A 21216-nucleotide genomic window follows, 5' to 3' on the forward strand; every position below is an offset into this window, starting at 1 on the left:
ATGGTGGAAGACAGGAGGGCCTTGCGTGCTTTTGTCCGTGGGGTCGCAAATAGTCAGACTCTACTGTGTGACGGAACAACAAAAAACCCCGCCCAAGCATTTATAACATTTCTTTCTGATTAGAATAAGGTTTCTTCTGCAGATTAGAGCCTTATAAGCAATTGGCATCAATACTTTTTGTGGTCTGTGGTGGTCTTTTACATATGAAATAGGGGGGAAGCTCTTTTTATGGGCTCAGAGGTTATATGGATCCTCCTTGTGTGGGTTCCTTGACACAGGACTGGAAGGTAGCAAATGTCACCCCCATCTTTAAAAAGGGGTCCAGAGGAGATCCGGGAAATTACAGGCCAGTCAGTCTGACTTCAATACCGGGAAAGTTGGTAGAAACCATTATCAAGGACAGAATGAGTAGGCACATTGATGAACACGGGGTGTTGAGGAAGACTCAGCATGGGTTCTGCAAGGGAAGATCTTGCCTCACTAACCTGTTACATTTCTTTGAGGGGGTGAACAAACATGTGGACAAAGGAGACCCGATAGATGTTGTTTACCTTGACTTCCAGAAAGCTTTTGATAAAGTTCCTCATCAAAGACTCCTTAGAAAGCTCGAGAGTCATGGAGTAAAAGGACAGGTCCTCTTGTGGATCAAAAACTGGCTGAGTAATAGGAAGCAGAGAGTGAGTATAAATGGGCAGTCTTCGCAGTGGAGGACGGTAAGCAGTGGGGTGCCGCAGGGCTCCGTACTGGGTCCCGTGCTCTTTAACTTGTTCATAAATGATTTAGAGTTGGGAGTGAGCAGTGAAGTGGCCAAGTTTGCAGATGACACTAAATTGTTCAGGGTGGTAAGAACCAGAGAGGATTGTGAGGAACTCCAGAGGGATCTTTTGAGGCTGGGTGAGTGGGCGTCAATGTGGCAGATGCGGTTCAATGTGGCCAAGTGCAAAGTAATGCACATTGGGGCCAAGAATCCCAGCTACCAATACAAGTTGATGGGGTGTGAACTGGCAGAGACTGACCAAGAGATCTTGGCGTCGTGGTAGATAACTCACTGAAAATGTCAAGACAGTGTGCGTTTGCAATAAAAAAGGCCAACGCCATGCTGGGAATTATTAGGAAGGGAACTGAAAACAAATCAGCCAGTATAATGCCCCTTGTATAAATCGATGGTGCGGTCTCATTTGGAGTACTGTGTGCAGTTCTGGTCGCCGCACCTCAAAAAGGATATTATAGCATTGAAGAAAGTCCAGAAAAGGGCAACTAGAATGATTAAAGGGCTGAAACACTTTCCCTATGAAGAAAGGTTGAAACACTTGGGACTCTTTAGCTTGGAGAACCGTCGACTGCGGGGTGACATGATAGAGGTTTACAAGATAATGCATGGGATGGAGAAAGTAGAGAAAGAAGTACTTTTCTCCCTTTTTCACAATACAAGAACTCGTGGGCATTCGATGAAATTGCTGAGCAGCCAGGTTAAAACGGATAAAAGGAAGTACTTCTTCACCCAAAGGGTGATTAACATGTGGAATTCACTGCCACAGGAGGTGGTGGTGGCCACAAGCATAGCCACCTTCAAGAGGGGTTTAGATAAAAATATGGAGCACAGGTCCATCAGTGGCTATTAGCCACAGTGTGTGTATAAAAATTTTTTGCCACTGTGTGACACAAGAGTGTTGGACTGGATGGGCCATTGGCCTGATCTTCGCGCCCGGCGCTTTGGGCCACCCCAAGATAACCAGCCAATCACATATCATGTCCATGGGCAGATGTTGCACCACAGAAATTGTGGATCCACGGCTTCGTGCCAGCGCCAGGGACCAAAAACTTGCTTTTGGACCACGGATCCTCATGGATCCACGTGATTTTTGCTTCGGATCCCCCCAAGCCCTCCATCCAGTCACATATCATGTCCTTGGGCAGAGTTTCCACTACAGAAATCATGGATCCACGGTTTCGTGGCAGCGCCAGAAATAAAAAACTTGGTTATGAACCATGGATCCTCATGGATCCATGTGATTTTTGCTTTGGATCCCCCCAAGCCCTCCATACGGCCACATGTCATGTCCATGGGCAGAGTTTCCACCACAGAAATCATGGATCCACGGTTTCATGGCAGCACCAGAAATCAAAAAGTTGGTTATGAACCACGGATCCTCATGGATCCATGTGATTTCTGCTTCGGAACCCCCAAGCCCTCCATCCAGTCACATATCATGTCCATGGGCAGAGTTTCCACCACAGAAATCATGGATCCATGGTTTCGTGGCAGCGGCAGAAATCAAATACTTGGTTATGAACCACGGATCCTCATAGATCCACGTGATTTTTTCCTTGGATCCCCCCAAGACCTCCATACAGTCACATATCATGTCCATGGGCAGAGTTTTCACCACAGAAATCGTGGATCCACAGCTTCGTGGCAGCGCCAGGGACCAAAAACTTGTGTTTGGATCATGGATCCTCAGGGTTCCACCTGATTTTTGCCTTGCATCCCCCCAAGATCACCATCCAGTCACATATCATGTCCATGGGCAGAGTTTGCACCCCAGAAATCGTGGCTCCACGGCTTCGTGGAAGCGCCAAAGAGCAAAAACTTGCTTTTGGACCACGGATCCTCATGGATCTACATGATTTTTGCTTTGGATCCCCCCAAGCTTTCCATCCAGTCACATATCATGCCCATGGACAGAGTTTGCAGCACAGAAATCGTGGATTCACAGCTTCGTGGCAGCGCCAGGGACCAAAAACTTGCTTTTGGACCACGGATCCTCATGAATCCTCATGATTTTTACCTTGGGCCACCCCAAGCTCACTATCCAATCACATATCATGTCCATGGGTAAAGTTTGCACCACAGAAATCATAGATACACAGCTTCATGGTAATGCCAGAGACCAAAAACTTGGTATTGGACCACGGATCCTCATGAATCCTCATGAATTTTGCCTTGGATCCCCCCAACCTCACCATCCAATCGCATATCATGTCCATGGGCAGAGCTTCCACCACAAAAATCATGGATCCACGGCTTCGTGGCAGCACCATGGAAGAAGAACTTGGTTTTGCACCATAGATCCTCATGAGTTTACACCCCGGAAATCATGGATCCTTGGCATCCTTGGCATCGTGGCAACATCATGGAGCGAAAACATGGCTTTGAAGCACATATTCTCATGGATCTTCATGATATCTGCATTGGCTCATCGCAAGCTCACCATCCAATCTCATGTTGTGTCCATGGAAAGAGTCGGACTCGACTGTGCGACTGAACAACATTAAAAAATCTGTTGACCATAAACAGTTGTGATTGCACCTACATTAATGAGTACAAGACAAACTCACCCCTAAACAACAAACTGTCCCCCTTAAACCATTTACAGTTGAATTAATGTAAGAGAGATGACAGCTTTTAATTATTAATGAACATAATTATTAATTAAAAGTCCTATGAAGAAAGGTTGAAGGAGCTGGGCATGTTTAGCCTGGAGAGGAGGCGGCTGAGAGGTGATAGGATCACCATCTTCAAGTACTTGAAAGGCTGTCATATGGAAGATGGTGTGGAATTGTTTTCTGTGGCCCCGGAAGGTAGGACCAGAACCAGAACTGGTTGAGATTGAATCAAAAGTGGTTTCGGCTCAACATCAGGAAGAACTTCCTGACCGTTAGCGATTTCTCAGTGGAACAGGCTTCCTCGGGAGGTGGTGGGCTCTCCTTCCTTGGAGGTGTTTAAACAGAGGCTAAATGGCCATCTGACAGCAATGAAGATCCTGTGAATTTAGGGGGAGGTGTTTGTGAGTTTCCTGCATTGTGCAGGAGGTTGGATTAGATGATCCTGGAGGTCCCTCCCAACTCTATGATTCCATTATTCTAATTTGATGGCCTCTATCTAGTGAGCAAGATGTTTTGCGGTCAAAGATAAGACCATTACAATATCTGCCTTGGATAGTTTTGCAACTCGATGGCATCAGATAGTTCAGAATGCAGTTATTTGCAGTGAAAGGTATGGACATGATTTTGATTTCTCATGTTACTGTAGTGTTCGTGGTAAGGTAGAAACATTACAGATATTTTTTTGTTTGGTCATCCTGTAGACATTGGTGTGATGTCATAATGCACAAGCCTCAAAGTATTTGAAGCAGTGTTTGGCATCTTGGCAGTGTTCTGAGGTTTTCGTGGGTTATTCTGTGGTCATGGACGTGCTGTGTGATGTGAAAGAAACCTCAGGGGAACCATGCATGATGAGCCCAACTATTCAAAAATTAAAAGTCACAGAATTCATGAAGATTAAGCATTTCAAAGTATGTAAGCACACTGTGACAGCATACAAGGTACTAGAAATCCAATTTGTATTTTGCAAACGCTGGGCATAGATGTGACATCTGGATGGATAATGAGTATGGTGAACAATAAAACTGTGAATGTGTGATAGTTGTTCAGCAAGCTATGACCATGGATATTACATGTGGTATAATGTCGAGTTTTCCTTGATCAAACGCAAATAACTTTAAGATCAAGAAGGATCCGCACTTGGAAACCATATTTTGCCTCCTTGGTACCGGCACAAAGCCATGGACCTGTCATTCCTGTGGTGCAAGGTCTGCCAAGAATCATGGTGGAATCCAACGCAAAAATCATGTGGATCCATGAGGATCTGTGGTCCAATACCAAGTTTTTATTCCATGGTGCTGCCACGAAGCCATGGAGCCATGATTTTTGTGGTAGATGCTCTGCCCATGGACATGATATGTGATTGCATAGTGAGCTTGGGGGGATCCAACACAAAAATCATGGGAATCCATGAGGGTCCGTGGTCCAAAAGCAAGATTTTGGTCCCTGGTGCAGCCACGAAACAGTGGAGCCATGATTTCTGTGGTCGAAACTCTGCCCATGGACATGACATGTGGCTGTATGGAGGGCTTGGGGGTATCCAAGGCAAAAATCACGTGGATCCATGAGGATCTGTGGTCCAAAAGCAAGTTTTTGGTTCCTGGCGCTGCCACGAAGCTTTGGCTCCACGATTTCTGTGGTGCAAACGCTGCCCATGGACATGATAAGTGACTGGATGGAGGGTTTGGGGGGATCCGAAGCAGAAATCATGTGGATCCATGAGGATCAACGGTCCAAAATCAAGTTTTTGGTCCCTGGCGCTGCCACGAAGCTGTGGATCCACAATTTCTGTGGTGCAACATATGCCCATGGACATGATATGTGATTGGCTTGTTATCTTGGGGTGGCCGAAAGCAAAAATCATGAAGATCCACGAGGATCCGTGGTTTGGAAACATGTTTTTTCAGTGCTGTGGAGCCACAAATTCGTGGAGGCATGATTTTTCTGGTGCTGCCTATAGTCTAAGAGAGGATCTACAACATGATGGTGGTTTGATTTCATTTCACCATAAAAATCATATGAATTCATGAGGATCCGTGCTTTGGAAGCCAGTTTTTGCATTGCTGAGGCACCACGAATTCGTGGAGGCATGATTTTTGTGGTCCTGCCTATAGTCTAAGACAGGATCAATAGGATTAAAGTGGTTTGATTTCATTTTAATGTAAAAATCATATGAATTCATGAAGATCCGTGTAGATCCGACTTTTACTCTTTTCCTGGTTTTTCTGGTGTAAGCATGATATGTAATTTGATGGTGATGTTGGGGGGACCCAAAGCAAAAACCCTGAGGATCCATGTGGATCCGTGCCTTGGATTCATGTTTTTGAAGACTGTAGATTTATACTCCGCCCTTCTCTCTGAATCAGTCTCAGAGGGGCTCACAATCTCCTTTATCTTCTTTCCCTACAACACCCTGTGGGTGGGACTGAGAGAGCTCTCCCAGAAGCTGCCCTTTCAAGGCAACTCTTGCAAGTGCTATGGCTGACCCAAGGCCATTCCAGCAGCTGCAAGTGGAGGAGTGGGGAATCAAACCTGGTTCTCCAAGATAAAAGTCTGCACACTTAACCGCTACACCAGACTGGGTCTGTTGTGGTGCCACGAATCTGTGGATGCATGATTTTTTTGGTGTCTTTTTATTTATTTCTTTGATTTGATTTACATCCCGCCCTCCCTGCCAAAGTAGTCTAACACAGGGGTGTCAAACATGAGCCCAGAGGCCAAATCAGGCCCCTGGAGGGCTCCTATTAGGCCCCCCAGCAACTGCTGTCATTTGCTTCCTTCTCCCTCTCTGATTCCTTCTGCATGCTTTGCAAGGCTCGCTTAATAGCACAAGAGCTAGAGAGCAAACCCTCTATTTTCGGCAGTGGCTGAGGCTCCTTACTTGGGGAGGAAAGGTGGAAGGAAGAGCTTGCTTTGCCAGGCTCTCTCAATCGCACAGCAGAGCTACTGAGCCAAGCCTCTCTTCCTTCTATTAGCTGAGGCTCCACCCCTTCCTGGTCCCTGGGGAAGGAAGGAAAAAGCCAAAGCTTCCTCTGCCCACTTCCCTGGATCCCATGGGAGAAACACAATGAGAGCACCTTTAAGACCAAAGAGTGCTAATGTTTTAAGCATGTTGTTTTTGCTTTTTAAATTAATTGTGTTTGTGTCCTTTTTCTCTGCCACCTAATCTGAAATAGGCACACGCATGGCCCACCCTGGCATGGCCCGGCCCAGCAAGGCCTCCTTTATGTCGGATCCAGCCCTCATAACGAGTGAGATTTACACCTCTGGTCTAACACCTGCCCTACGCTGTGCTGGCAGTTTTATTTCATTTCGGCAAAAAAATCAAATGAATTCATGAGAATCCATGTTTTGGATCCATGTTTTTGCGACATGGTGTCACCAAATCCACGCAGGAGCAATTCTTGTGGTGCTGCCTATAGTCTAAGACATGGTCTATAGCAGGGTGGCCAACGATAGCTCTCCAGATGTTTTTTGCCTACAACTCCCATCACCCCAGCCATCAGCACGCTGGCTGGGGCTGATGGGAGTTGTAGGAGAAAACATCTGGAGAGCTACCGTTGGCTACCATCTATAGTATGATGGTGGTTTTCTTTCATTTCAACATAACAATCATTTGAGTGGATAAGGATCTGTCTAGATCCAACTTTTACTTTTCCCCATATTATGGGATTATGAATACTGTAGGAATATCACATGAATGGATTTTTCAAGTACATCAGAAACCATCTAGAAGGAACACGGATCAGGGCCGGACCTTCCACGAGGCATTAGGCATTTGCCTAGGGCACCGGCCCAAGGGGGTGCCGAATTGGGAGCCCCCCGCCTGTAACTCGCAGAGGCCTTCCCTGCTCTCACACCATCTTTCTCGCTCTCAGGCCGCCTTCCCTGCTCTCGCACTGCCTTCCCCACTCTAGGCTGGCTTTCTTGCCCGCCTGCCCCCTTCCCTGCTCTCACTCCAGCTTCCCCTCTCCTGTCGCCCTCCCCGCCTCCGTCTCTCCCCCCTTGCTGTGCAGGCGATGAGGTGCAGGCCTGCCGAGGGTGCAGCGCTTCTAGGGCCGGCCCAGACAAGGATTCTGCTTCATACTGATGAAAGCCACAGCATGGCATCCGCTCTTCTGAAGTTCGCTGTGCAGGGACTCAGCTTTGGGAATTTGGTTTTGTGCAAAATTTGTTACTAATATCACCATTTGAATAGATGTATGTTAAACACAGTGACATTGTCAAAGTTCTGGTTTTTCAAATATACTTCTCTTGAGGTTGGCAACTGTGTCCCACTTGCAGCACAAATCCCCAGCAGCCCCCCCCCCCCCAATCTTCCCTCTGGGTGCCCTGTCTTTCCCAGCCCCCCTGTTCTCTAGCCTGTATCCTGCCAGGGGCGTAACCCCAGAGGTGCCCAAATGCAAAGAAGCGCCAGTAAACCCAAATCCCCCTCTCAAAAAACTAGGCTACGCTTCCCTTGACCCTCCCAGGCAAGAAGGCGGAATGCAAACACCTAGCTTAGTAAATACAGCTCCTCCAAGAGCTATGAAACTAAGGGGGGAACCCAGCACTGCCCCCTTTAATTCCATCTCTCCTTCCAGTGGCTCTCTCAGTTCTTGCACTGTCTTTCCCCGCTCTAGGTCCCTGGGTGACCTGTGTGGTGGAGGAAAAGCGCTTGCAAGCCTGCCTATTTCCCCCTCCTTCCTCCCTTCACTCACGGTGGAAATATCTGCCTATCTACGGGAAGTGCTCAGAGGCTGACTGTGATCCCAATGTGAAGCAAGCTTACTTGAGAGTAAGCCTGCATTAAGTTCCTCCTTGACCTCTGGGAGCTACACAATATGCGTGAAAGAGCCACATGTGGCTCCCGAGCCACAGTTTGGACACCCCTGGCTTAGGTTTTACCAGCTGCTTTCGTCCAGACTCAGCTATATTTATGACCAGTGAGTGATGCCTCTCCTTCTTCTTCTGTATTTTCATATGTCCGTGTGTGTGTCCATCTGAAGACCATGATGACCTCTGGTGACTGACCCCTGCTGGGTGCCTCGTCTATATTCAGGGAGGTGGCTAAATAAAGCCTGCCTCTGCTTCCCAACTGCTGGTATTCCAAGGAGATCTCCCATCCAAGTCCTTGCCAGAGTCCACCCTGCTTGGCTTCTGAGATATGACAAGATCAGGCTTGCCCGGGCTACCCAAGTCAGGGCCCAGTTCCTTCTGCATCTTGACTCTAACTAGCCTTTCCTGGCAACTAACTCCGCCCACCCTCTTTCTACCTAGATGGAAGGCTTGAGGAAGTTCTCTTTCACTATCTGAAGAGTCTGCTTGCACATGGAAGGTTAAGCTTAGAATGAAACTTTATTGGTCCTCAAGCTGACACTGGACACAACCCAAAAAGAAGAAAAAGAATGCAGATTTATACCCTGCCCGAGCACTTCTAATCTTTCTGATTAGAATAAGGTTTCTTTTGTAGATTTCAGCCTTTTACAGCAATTGGCATCTTTTCAATACTTTTTGTGGTGTGTGGTTGTCATTTAGATATGTAGGAGGAAAGCTCTTTTTACAGGCTAAGAGGTTGCATGGATCCCCCTTGTGTGAGTTACTTGACACAGCAGAAGAGAACTTCTTGGACTGAATCACTTTCAAAGAGCCCAACATTAAAATTTTGTCTTCCCTGTGTGGGTTCTCAGTTGCCATCGAAGAGTGCTTCTGCAACAGAATCTCTTTCCAAATACAAAAGGTTTCTCCCTTCTATGGGTTCATATATGCTTTTGAAAATCTCTTTTCACAATCTGAATCTCTTTTCACAATCTGCAGACTCAAAAGTTCCCTCTCCCATGTGTGGGTTCTTCGATGCAGTTGAAGAGTGCCTCTCTAACTGAATCTTCTCTCACACTCTAGGCACTGAAATGTTTCTCCTGTTTAGATTCTCCGATGCATTACTGTTCTCCCATTGCCTGCTCCCCTACCCTCCTTGGAACCTACAGGTTGAGAGCTGCCATTGCAGTAACGGAGGGTGATAGACAAATGGCTTATCAGGAAATTCAAAGTGCGGGGAGTGCGGTCATTCCCTCTGTGTATTCTCTGATGCTGTTGAAGATTCCTCCTCTCACTGAATCTCTTTCCACACTCTGAGCACTCGAAAGGTTTCTCCCCTGTGTGGGTTCTCTGATGACTTTGAAGACTGCCACTCCGAGTGAATCTTTTTCCACACTCTGAGTATTCAAAAGGTTTCTCCCCTGTGTGGGTTCTCTGATGACATTGAAGATGGTCACTCTGACTGAATCTCTTTCCACACTCTGAGCATTTAAAAGGTTTATCCCCTGTGTGGGTTCTCTTATGATGTTGAAGATGACCACTCTGACTGAATCTTTTTCCACACTCTGAGCACTCAAAAGGTTTCTCCCCTGTGTGGGTTCTTTGGTGCTTTTGAAGAGTGTTACTCTCAATGAATCTATTTCCACACTCTGAGCACTCAAAAGGTTTCTCCCCTGTGTGGGTTCTTCGATGCTGTTGAAAATTGCTTCTGAAACAATCTCTTCCCACACTCTGAGCATTCAAAAGCTTTCTCCCCTGTGTGGGTTCTCTGATGACGTTGAAGATAGCCACTCCGACTGAATCTCTTTCCACATGCTGAGCATTCAAAAGGTTTCTCCCCTATGTAGGTTCTCTGATGATGTTGAAGATAGGCACTCTGAATGAATCTCTTTCCAAACTCTGAGCATTCAAAAGGTTTCTCCCCTGTGTGGGTCCTCTGATGACGTTGAAGAGTGCCACTCTCACTGAATTTCTTTCCACACTCTGAGCATTCAAAAGTTTTTCCCCCGGTGTGGATTCTCTGATGACTTTGAAGACTGCCACTCAGACTGAAACTCTTACGACACTGTGAGCATTCAAAAGGTTTCTCCCGTGTGGGTTCTCTGATGACATTGAAGACTGCCACTCTCACTGAATTTCTTTCGACACACTGAGCATTCAAAAGGTTTCTCCCCTGTGTGGGTTCTCCGATGCTTTTTAAGATCGCTACTCTGAATGAATCTCTTCCCACATACTGAGCATTCGAAGGTTTTTCCACCTGTGTGGGTTCTCTGATGAAGTTGAAGACTGCCGCTCCGACTGAATCTCTTTCCACACTCTGGGCATTCAAAAGGTTTCTCCCCTGTGTGAGTTCTACGATGATATTGAAGATTGCCACTCTGACTGAATCTCTTTCCACACTCTGAGCATTCAAAAGGTTTCTCCCCTGTGTGGGTTCTCTGATGAAGTTGAAGAGTGCCATTCTGACTGAATCTCTTTCCACACTCTGAGCATTCAAAAGGTTTCTCCCCTGTGTGGGTTCTCTGATGAAGCTGAAGACTGCCACTCCGACTGAATCTCTTTCCACACTCTGAACATTCAAAAGGTTTCTCCTCTGTGTGGGTTCTCTGATGATATTGAAGATGGCCACTCTGACTGAATCTCTTTCCACACTCTGAGCATTCAAAAGGTTTCTCCCCTGTGTGGGTTCTCTGATGACGTTGAAAACTGCCACTCCGACTGAATTTCTTTCCACACTCTGAGCATTCAAAAGGATTCTCACCTGTGTTGGTTCTCTGATGATGTTGAAGAGTGCCACTCTGACTGAATCTCTTTCCACACTCTGAGCATTCTAAAGGTTTCTTCCCTGTGTGGGTTCTCTGATGACGTTGAAGATGGCCTCTCTCAATGAATCTCTTTCCACACTCTGAGCATTCAAAAGGTTTCTCCCCTGTGTGGGTTCTCTGATGAAGCTGAAGATGGCCACTCCGACTGAATCTCTTTCCACACTCTGAGCATTCAAAATGTTTCTCCCCTGTGTGGGTTCTCTGATGAAGTTGAAGACTGCCACTCTCACTGAATCTCTTTCCACACTCTGAGCATTCAAAAGGTTTCTCCCCTGTGTGGGTTCTCTGATGACGTTGAAGACTGCCACTCCGACTGAATCTCTTTCCACACTCTGAGCATTCAAAAGGTTTCTCCCCTGTGTGGGTTCTCTGATGACGTTGAAGATGGCCACTCTGACTGAATCTCTTTCCACACTCTGAGCATTCAAAAGGTTTCTCCCCTGTGTGGGTTCTCTGATGAAGTTGAAGACTGCCACTCTCACTGAATCTCTTTCCACACTCTGAGCATTCAAAAGGTTTCTCCCCTGTGTGGGTTCTCTGATGATGTCGAAGAGTACCACTCTCACTGAATTTCTTTCGACACACTGAGCATTCAAAAGGTTTCTCCCCTGTGTGAGTTCTCTGATGCTTTTTAAGATCGCTACTCTGAATGAATCTCTTTCCACATACTGAGCATTCAAAAGTTTTTTCCCCTGTGTGGGTTCTCTGATGACGTTGAAGATGGCCAGTCTTAATTAATCTCTTTCCACTCTCTGGGCATGTAAAAGTTCTCTTTTCTCTGTGGGCTTTTTGGTGCAGCTGAAAGATTCTACTCTGACTGAATTTATTACTCATTTCTGAGAATTCAGAAGGTTTCTTCTCTCTCTGTATTGTTTGGTGTACAAGGAGCTGTGATGTATTTCTGAAATACTTTCCACACTGAATGGATTTCCTTGCCTTCATTATCCTGTGCTTTGGAAAATGTACATTCTGCTTTCTTCCATCATATTTCTCAACCATACCACCACCTTTTTTTATGTTAGGTTTGCCTTGATTCCTGACAATTTTGTTCAAGTTTTCATTTTTAACTCTATGTGGCATTTTCTGATGAAGTTCCTCACCCTCCACATTCCTCTGCTCATCTTCTGCTGGGATAGAGAGAGAGAAACTGTTAGCACTTGAAAAGGGAGTAAGATCTAACAGCATCTACATGACTATAGGAGGAAAGTTTGGCTCATCTGAACCACACATCCACGTTTCCCCAAGAATAATTAATATTTAAAAATACGTCCCCCTCCCATCTGTCTGCCCAGGCATCTCTTTTATAAGAGGCTGAATTAATCTAATTCGAACCTCATGATACCACTTACATCTCAGCATCAGATGCTCAATATTTTCTGTCTCCCCAGACTCACATTCACAATGTCTCTGTACAAAAGGATCTCTTCTGAATTTGCCCTCAAGCACCACGGAGGGGAGAGCCTCACATCTAGCCACTGTGAAGGCTTTTCTGGTTTTTCTTTACATCAAGGTGTGTTCGACGGAGGGAGGAAGGATGGGATGAAGGGAGGGTGGAATGAAGGAAGGAAAGGAAGGAAAGGAAGGAAAGGAGGGAGGGAGGGAGGGAGGGAGGGAGGGAGGGAGGGAGGGAAGGAAGGAAGGAAGGAAGGAAGGAAGGAAGGAAGGAAGGAAGGAAGGAAGGAAGGAAGGAAGGAAGGAAGGAAGGAAGGAAGGAAGGGAGGGAGGGAGGGAGGGAGGGAGGGAGGGAGGGAGGGAGTGTGGAAGGGAGAGAGGGAAGGGAGGGAGGGTGGAAAAGAAAGAAAAGAGGGAGGAAGCGAGGGAGGAAGCAATGAAAGGAAGGATAGAAGGAAGGGAGGAACGAAGGGAGGAAGGGAGGGAGTGATGGACAGAGGGAGTGAGGGAGGGAGGAAGGGACGGAGGGAGGAAAGAAGGAAGGAGGGGAGAAAGGAAAAGAGGAAGTGAGGGAGGGAGGGAGGGAGGGAGGAAGGGAAGAAAGGGAGGGAGGGAAGGAAGCCGCTCTGAGCCTGCTTCGGCAGGGAGGGCGGGATATAAATTTGAGAAATAAATAAATAAGGAATGGAAGGAGGGAGAAAGGATGGGTGGAAGGAAGGAAAGAAGGGAGGAGGAAGGAAGGGAGGGGGGGAGGGAGGGAGGAAGTGTGGCAGGAAGGAAGGGAGGGAGGAAAATCGATGGGGAGGGAGGAGGGAGAGAGAGGTGAAAAGAAATCAACTTTTACTGCATTCTCCAAGCTCCCCGCTGGCTTTGCTTGGAAAAGTGATTTAAAGAGAACTGCCTCCTCCAAGCTGGTTGACAGGGCAGTGGGAGCTTTGAGAGCCGCGCGATCTGTGTGAAAGAGCCACGGTTTGGCCACCCCGGACTAGTCCCTCAGGTTGAAAGTTCCTTTCCAGCCAGTGATGGAGTGAAGCCATTTTGGCTTCCATTTTCGCTCTAAGGAATTTGGTCTGAACCCTCTGAAGAGCAGCAGAGCTGGAAGAGGAAGGGCCGATCAGAGCGCCACAGAGCCTTTCTGCAACTGCCTTCACTTGAAATACCTTTTGGGTGGCTGGAACATCAAGAGCCCCTTTTGCATGACAGAATTTAAGGATGCTGTTGACAGTTCTTCACCTTGCATTGCTAAATACTGCATACGGGTATTTCTGCCCCCTCCCCCCAGAGGTCAGTTCCAATTCTAGGAATACGTGAAGTTTCCTTATCTTGAATCAGACCCTTGGTCCCTTGGGGTCAGTATCATCTGCTCAGTCCAGCATCGGCTCTCCAGAGTCTCAGGCAGAGTCTTTCATTTTACCTCCTACCTCATCCTTTTCTCTGGAGATGCTGCCGATTAAACTGGGGACCTTTTCATTCCACACAGATCCTCTGCCAGGGAGCCACAGCCCATCCCCTAGTGGTAGGACATACCTCAAAAGATGCAGTGCTATTCAGTATTTGGATTCATTCCTCATCACAACGGAATGGCACCCATGAAAGATCCTTACCCAGAGAGGCCACATTCTCATAGTTCTCCAGCATGACTTCCCTGTACAGAGCTCTTTGTCCCGGATCCAGCAGGGCCCACTCTGCCTCCGTGAAAGAGACGGACACCTCTTCAAAGGAAAAGGGACCCTGGAAGAAAAAGAAGATTCCTTCCTCTTCAGAGAACACACCTTGCAGAGATTGCACACTGGAAGGGAGCTGTCTGGGAAGATATGGAAAGGAAGGCTTGGGATGTGTAAATGGAACAGTATTCAAGGGATCTCTCACACAGACTCCTTGTAGAAATAGAAGGAGCAAAAACTCCACTGAGAAAATAGGAGGGACTCAAGCTGTGCCCCCCCCACCCCCAATCTCTCCTACCTGGATTGCAGGTTCAGCAGCCGTCTCCACCCTTCTGAAAAGACGAAGGCTCAACAGCATCTCTTCACTGCCTGTTCCTGAGACAAGGGAGGAAGGAAAAGTGTTTGCTTGTTGCTCCTCCTTTCTGGGGTTGTGAAACCTTACCCTTTTTATTACATTCTGGGAGAGGCAGAAGAGAAGCACCAGGGACCTATGAGCCTCAGGGATTATAAATGCTGCCAGAATATTTCAGACTTCTGTGAGACTTGGGTTTCCTCTGTGGCAGGGGTGGCCAAGGGTAGCTCTCCAGATGTTTTTTCCTACAACTCCCATCAGCCCCAGCTATTGGCATGCTGGCTGGGGCTGATGGGAGTTGTAGGCAAAAAACATCTGGAGAGCTAACGTTGGCCACAACTGCTCTATGGAGAGGGAAAGGGGTTGGTGGAAAGGCCATGTCTGTGAGGCAGAATTTCCCATTTTAGTCTCTACTGTTACGTTGTAATTTTAGATTTTATATATTTTAAATGTTTTTTTTTCATTGTTGATTGTTTTTATGATGTAACCCACCCTGAGCCTGTTCTACGGGAAGTGCGGGCTAAAACTCAAACAAACAAAGAAATAAATATACCCCTCCCATAGATGCATTTGCGGGGGGGGGGGATATGTGTGGAAGAGCAACGGCATTGGCTGCACTCTCTGACATGGGATTGCTGGTGGGGGAGACCTTCTGTAGAAAGAGGAGGGGGTTTGTCCCTTGGGAGGAGGAGACCACAGAAGCCTGGAGCATCCTGGAGGGAAAATGGGGGTTCTTGTGGGGAGGATATTGTGGCTTTGGCCGAAGGACAGGCTTATTCAAACCCCCCACCCTTTTTTTAATTTTTACATCCTTATGTGCCTGCCTGAGTGTTTGTTTCCTTTGCAATAATTGTGCATTTCAGTTTCACAGATGGAAAAATAATCTCTGTTCCGTTGTTTCATAGGCACAACTCAAGAGTCTTTTTACTATTCTGTTGTTGTGTGGAACTTCTACTTTAACTGCTTAGGTCAAAGGTGGCCAAACTTGCTAAAGATAAGGGCCAAATAAGTTATATGTCAGAAGTTTGAGAGGCGCAAGACATGAACAAACATTATAAACATGTCTTAAAAAAACAAAACCTGGGGAACCTTTTTTCTGACAAGGGCCATATGGATATTTATAACATCCTTCGTGGGCCATAAAAAATTATCAACTTAAAAAACTGTGCTCCACCGAGGGAGAATGATTCAGGCCAGCAAAATTAATGCAAATAATTGTTTTTCTATTTGAAGTCATGTGGGGAGAGCCTAATCTGGCACTCAGACACACACACACCTGGCCTGCCGCCCTAGGCAAATCCATAGGTACAGGGCTTTTTTTGTAGAAAAAAGTCCAGCAGGAACTCAGTAGCATATTAGACCACATGCCCTAATACTAGCATATTAGGTCACACACTCATCAGCGTATTAGGCCACACCCTCTGGAATAATCAAGTGCAAACTGAACTGTGACAATAACTTTTCCAGGCCCTGCAGCAATTCTGGCCGGCAAGCCAGGCCCGAGAGAGGCTGCCACATGGCTTGGTTTGGCCCAGCAATCCCCGAGGGCCACACCAAGTGACCTCGAGGGCCGTATACGGCCCTTGGGACGGAGGTTCCCCACCCTTGGCGTAGAGGATGTGCTTTGAAGAATGCTTAGTTTTACCGGTATAGAGTGTAATGAAACAATTTATGCTGGCCACCATTTGTTTGCTTACTGTTCCAGCTTGCTTGGCTCTGATAACCTGTCCTTCCTGTAATCTGTTCAGACACTCAAGAGAAGGATGCTCCCTTCCTTTCTCTATTAGGCACTTTGGAGCAGTGAGGGGGATGATATGCTGGACCATATGCTGAACATGAGTCAACAGTGTGATGCGGCGGCTAAAAAGGCAAATGTAATTTTGGGCTGTATCAGCAGAAGTATCGTGTCCAGATCACGTGAAGTGATGGTATCGCTTTACTCTACTCTGGTAAGACCTCACCTGGAGTATTGTGTTCAGTTTTGGGCACCACATTTTTCAGAATTCTGTGAGACTTGGGTTTCCTCTGTGGCAGGGGTGGCCAACGGTAGCTCTCCAGATGTTTTTTCCTACAATTCTCATCAGCCCCAGCTACTGGCCATGCTGGCTGGGGCTGATTGGAGTTGTAGGGGAAAAGCATCTGGAGAGCTACCGTTGGCCACCCCTGCCCTATGGAGAGGGAAAGGGGTTGGTGGAAATGCCACAGCATGAAACTTCACCGTCACAATGTACCAAACGCGAATCAAGTAGTTCTGGAGAGTTGAAGGAAATAAGAATGAGTTTTCAGAGTGTCTCTGGGCATGCTACGTTCACAACCAGATTTTCAGCCAGATGCAACTTCAACAAGATATCACATCTGTCCCAAGTCCCACCCCAAGACCCTCCCCAAAGTTCCTGGCAGTGCTGGGCCATCACCTGCCATCCCTCCTCCACCCCCTGCTGCCCACAGCAGCCCCCCAGGTGACCCTTCAAGCACAAGCACAGAAACCACAGTTCCCCATTGGTATTTGCCCCCAGGGACAAGTTTTCAGAGTTTGGCTGCCCCAGAAGTTTCCCTTTATTCACCAGGCTGAAGAGCTCTGCTGAGGCTGATCTACCTTCCCCCCCCCCACCTTGGCAAGTTGAGACTCTGATGGAAGGAAGGTGAGATGTGATTTTTTTTTAATATAATGAGAGACACTGACCTCCAGGAATTTGTCTAATCTCCTTTTGGAGGCATCACAGTTTGTGGACATTGAGTGCCACCAATGAACTCTGTGTTGTCTGTAGAAATAAGTATCCCCCCCCAACCTGAACTCTCTACCCAGCACATTCACGGGTTGCCCCAATCACACCCAAACACCCTCCTCCTTACCACAGGAGAGGGCGTCTTGGGCACGCTCCACAGCCTGCACCCTCTGCCCCTGCTCCAAGGAAGCTCCTTCTGCCTCAGGGATTGCAGCTTCCATCTCCAAAGGTGGTCCCTGCATCTGAAACAGCAGCCAGGGAGAGGGGTAAGAGATGGAATGGAATGAGACCAAGGAAGGGATCCTGCCCCACTCCCAGACTCTGCACCCTTCTGTCAGCAGAGCTGGTGAGGTACCTGCAGGGGTCAGAAATTCTCTAGCAGAAGAAGCTGTGGGCAATTATCTGGCAAGGAAACTTTTAAGATAAGGTCAGATATAGTTGCTTGGATTAGACATACAGAGAGAATCACCTCACCTGTGTTGCCTGCCTCTTCTCCTCTGCCTGACTCAGGAGGAAACCTTCGGCCAGGGCCACAGCCTGGGAACTGGTCTCCGGCCCACATCCTCTCACCCAGCCCTGCATTTCCTGGGGCAGGAGAGTCAGGAACTGCTCCAGGATCACCAGGTCCAGGATCTGCTTCTTGGTGTGCCTCTCCGGCTTCAGCCACGGGCTGCAAAGTCCATGGAGCTGGCTGCAAACCTCTCGGGGCCCATCGGCCTCATGGTAGCAGAACTGCCGGAAGTATTGGCAGTGTACATCTGAGGTCGTGGTGTCTTTAGACAGGACCTCTGGCACAGCTCTTTCCCAGAATTCAGCAACACTTCCAGGTGGGATGGGATGGGGACTCTTCCTTGATCTCTTGCCAGCTCCAGGTCCTTCTGGGTCCTGCTCTTCCATCTCCTTCCCCTTCTCTTGAGTCATCTCTGTTTCTGAAAAGCTGCCTTTATTAACATGGCTATGAAAGGAGGAAACTCCCTAAGGGGATGGAGAGAGACAGAAAGGAGTGCGTCAAAAAAAAGATACATACACACACAAACCTGCAGACATATTGATGCACATATAAATACAACCTTCATGCCCCAAGAGAAGCAGGAAATATAACACAAGTCCTTCATCTAGAGAATTATCGCAGTTCTCTCCCAGCCCCCGTATTCCCGCTCACCCTGAAAGAAGAGCCATTTTCCAGAGTCCAGACTATTTGGAATAAATCCTATGCCGAGACTCTGAAGACCTTTGCATGACTAATAATTATCTCAGTGGTGGAGATGGTAGTTGGGGGGAGGGTCAGCCAAAATACCTGCCATTGCGAGAAGCCAATCAGCATGAATGATTCATACATGTGATCCCATCTGGGATCCCTTACTGGGCCCCCCAAAGGCAGGCTTCATAGTCTTGTCGGCATCTCCCTTAACGAGATCTGAACCCTCCCCTCCTGGGACTGTGCCCTGGTGTTCCTCCCTGGGAGTCTGTGCCTCTCTCGCCTGGCAGAAGGATGCCCGTCCTCCCACCCCAACCCCAGTGCAGGAGGGAGAATCTGGCATTGTGTTGCAGCTGCCTCTGCCAAATGAGCTGTGGAGGGATGGGGCAGGGCGATGCGTTTGGAGCAGGCGCGGTTCCTCCGTGTGTTTACCTGGCATGTTCCTCAGTGGTGGATTCTTGTGTGGCCTTTGTTCCTCCAGGCCCTGTATATATTGGGGGCGTGGCCACATCAGCAAGCTCCACCCCTCTCTGCCTGTCAGGGGAGCCACCTAATGCTCTGATTGGTGGGCTGGGGTGGTGTTTGCATGAGCACCAATGGGGTTGCTAGGCACTCTCCACCTTGGCAACGGAGGCATTTAAAATGATCCTCTCCTCTGCTGGGGGGCCTTGGGCACTGACTGGCAGCCCCAGCCCCACACTAGCCCCACATCTGGGGCTGCAGCTGATTCCGGTGCGGGCTGGACTTCCCTTCCCCCAGCCCACACCCCTGTCCTAACTCGTCCCGCTCCCCCAAAAGGCCAGCTTCGGTTGTGGTTTGCAGAATGAAAATGACCAGCAAGAGAACGCCGGTTTCATATATTTAATTTTTCTTACAATGAAACACACTGATTATCGCTGCTCCCCAACAAACTCCACTTACGTAGCAGAACAAAACTGATGCCTCACAGTTACTAACCTCTTGGTGCCTGAAGCCAAAATAATCAGCAACCCTGAATAAATAACCAACCAAGTTTTCTGCAGTGCCAAACAAATCCCTGAGAAATTGATCCACCCCATCCTCACAAGGCTCCCCTTTTATACTGCAACCGACACAGGAAACTGAGAAGTCTTTTTGCAAGCTCCTCATTCAAGAAATACAGGATCAGCCCAAGCGCTTTTCCCCTGCTCTCGAGAGAGGCCAAGAAGACGCCTGCACTTTAAGCACTTTCTATTGTGAGCTGTGCAAGGGACATATGCATGAGAGAGATGCGGACTGATCTATTGATTTTTGAACGTAAGAAATAATATTTGGATCTGCAGTAAAATTTGCTAGCTATGTATTCACAGTGGTTAATTAGGGTGGCTTTAGCTGTTTCCGTGAATCTCCTGGCCTGAAGTTCTCCCAGAATTAGAACCCACCTCCAGCAGACCGAGATCAGTTCCCTGGGAGAAAACGGCGCACCTGGGACAGCCCCGGCTTGCAATGATCCCCGCCTCCCTCCCTCCCAAGAGCTAAATGCTTATTCCTCCCCCAAGACTTACTTCCAAGCAAACTTTCCCCGGGATCCCGCGGCTGCAAAGCGTCCCTCTCCTGCTGCAGCTTCTTTGCAGGCTTCTCCCTTCCTCCTTCGCCCTGCAAAAGCAAACCCCTCCCCCAGGAAAAGCCCCCTCCCTCTCCTGCCCCCCCTCTTGCTCGGCCTCTCTAGCAAGCAGCTCGGCGGTCTTAACCCTTCCAGTGCTGCAGAGGAGCTTCATGTAGGCTGCCGTCAGCCCCGCCTTGTGCTGCTCAATGGGGCTGCTCGGGAGTAACTTTGCAGCAGGGGGCTGCGCTCCTCCCGGGGTGTCCCCAGTGCCGCTGAGGCAGCTCAGGAAAAGGACGCTGCAGCTCGCCCTCCCCAGTCCTCCCCCTCCTAGAATAAGGGCCCTAAAACTCAATGGAGAGGAAGCGGGGGGGGGCGTTTACTGCTGATGAGATGAGGGTCTTCCTTCAAGAGACCATTGAGCGTTTCTGTTGCCCCCCTGGAGAGAAAACCTGGTGGGGCCTCCTGGCTTTTCCTTGCACGTCCAGGGAGATGCTGACGGCCACTTGGGGGTCTGGCAGGCAGCGATGCACAGCTGGTGGGGCGCAGGGGGCTGAAGGGGAAGGACCCCCGCCCTGGACTCTCCCTGACCAAGGACCCCAGGCTGGAGGAAGGGGGGTTCTCCTCCCGCAGGGTCTCTAGCCAGCCTCCCGGTGGGGCCTGGAGATCTCTCCAGATGACAAGTTGTTATCCCCAGGCTACAGAGGTCAGTTCCCTTGCAGGAAATGGCTATTTTAGAGGGGGGGAGGGTGTCAGAACTTGTACCTTTCCTATGTGCTGAGCAACACATCACCCCCACATCACCCCCTCATCACCTCCACATCACCCCATCACCCCCACATCACCTCCACATCACCCCCATATCACCCCCTAATCACCACCAAATCCATCCATTCGTCCCTTTTGCTATCCCTCCATCCATCCTTCCATCTATCCTTCCATCCATCTATTCGTCCATTCACCCAACAATCTATCCATCCGTCCATCCATACCTCTATCTATCTATCTATCTATCTATCTATCTATCTATCTATCTATCTATCTATCTATCTATCTATCTATCTATCTATCTATCTATCTATCTATCTATCTATCTATCTATCTATCTATCTATCTATCTAATCTGTCTATCTGTCTATCTGTCTATCTGTCTATCTGTCTATCTATCTATCTCGTCTACGTACCTAGTCTGTTTGTCTGTCTATCCCAAAGGCTCAGAGGCATCTTACCTTTTGTGAAATGCTGGCAGTCTTGCTCTTTTATTTTCAAGAGGAGACCTCTGAGTTTACTCTGATCTTGGCGCCTGCTGGTTGCCAA

The 21216-nt window shown here is 48.2% G+C and overlaps 2 protein-coding genes across 2 annotated transcripts in view; both read right to left on the reverse strand.

Moving 5' to 3' along the window:
* The window catches only part of LOC132571576 (zinc finger protein 420-like), an 895908-nt gene that overhangs the window by 745959 nt on the left and 128733 nt on the right, over positions 1-21216 (reverse strand). The window lies entirely within an intron of this gene.
* LOC132570905 (gastrula zinc finger protein XlCGF57.1-like) lies at positions 9286-11720 on the reverse strand (the record flags this gene model as incomplete). Its single annotated transcript, XM_060237542.1, has 2 exons — positions 9286-9854; positions 10439-11720. Coding segments are annotated over 2 exons (1851 nt in total), but the record flags the coding sequence as incomplete, so codon positions are not given.

Source organism: Heteronotia binoei, chromosome 5 (assembly GCF_032191835.1).
Source record: "Heteronotia binoei isolate CCM8104 ecotype False Entrance Well chromosome 5, APGP_CSIRO_Hbin_v1, whole genome shotgun sequence".
NCBI lineage: Eukaryota > Metazoa > Chordata > Lepidosauria > Squamata > Gekkonidae > Heteronotia > Heteronotia binoei.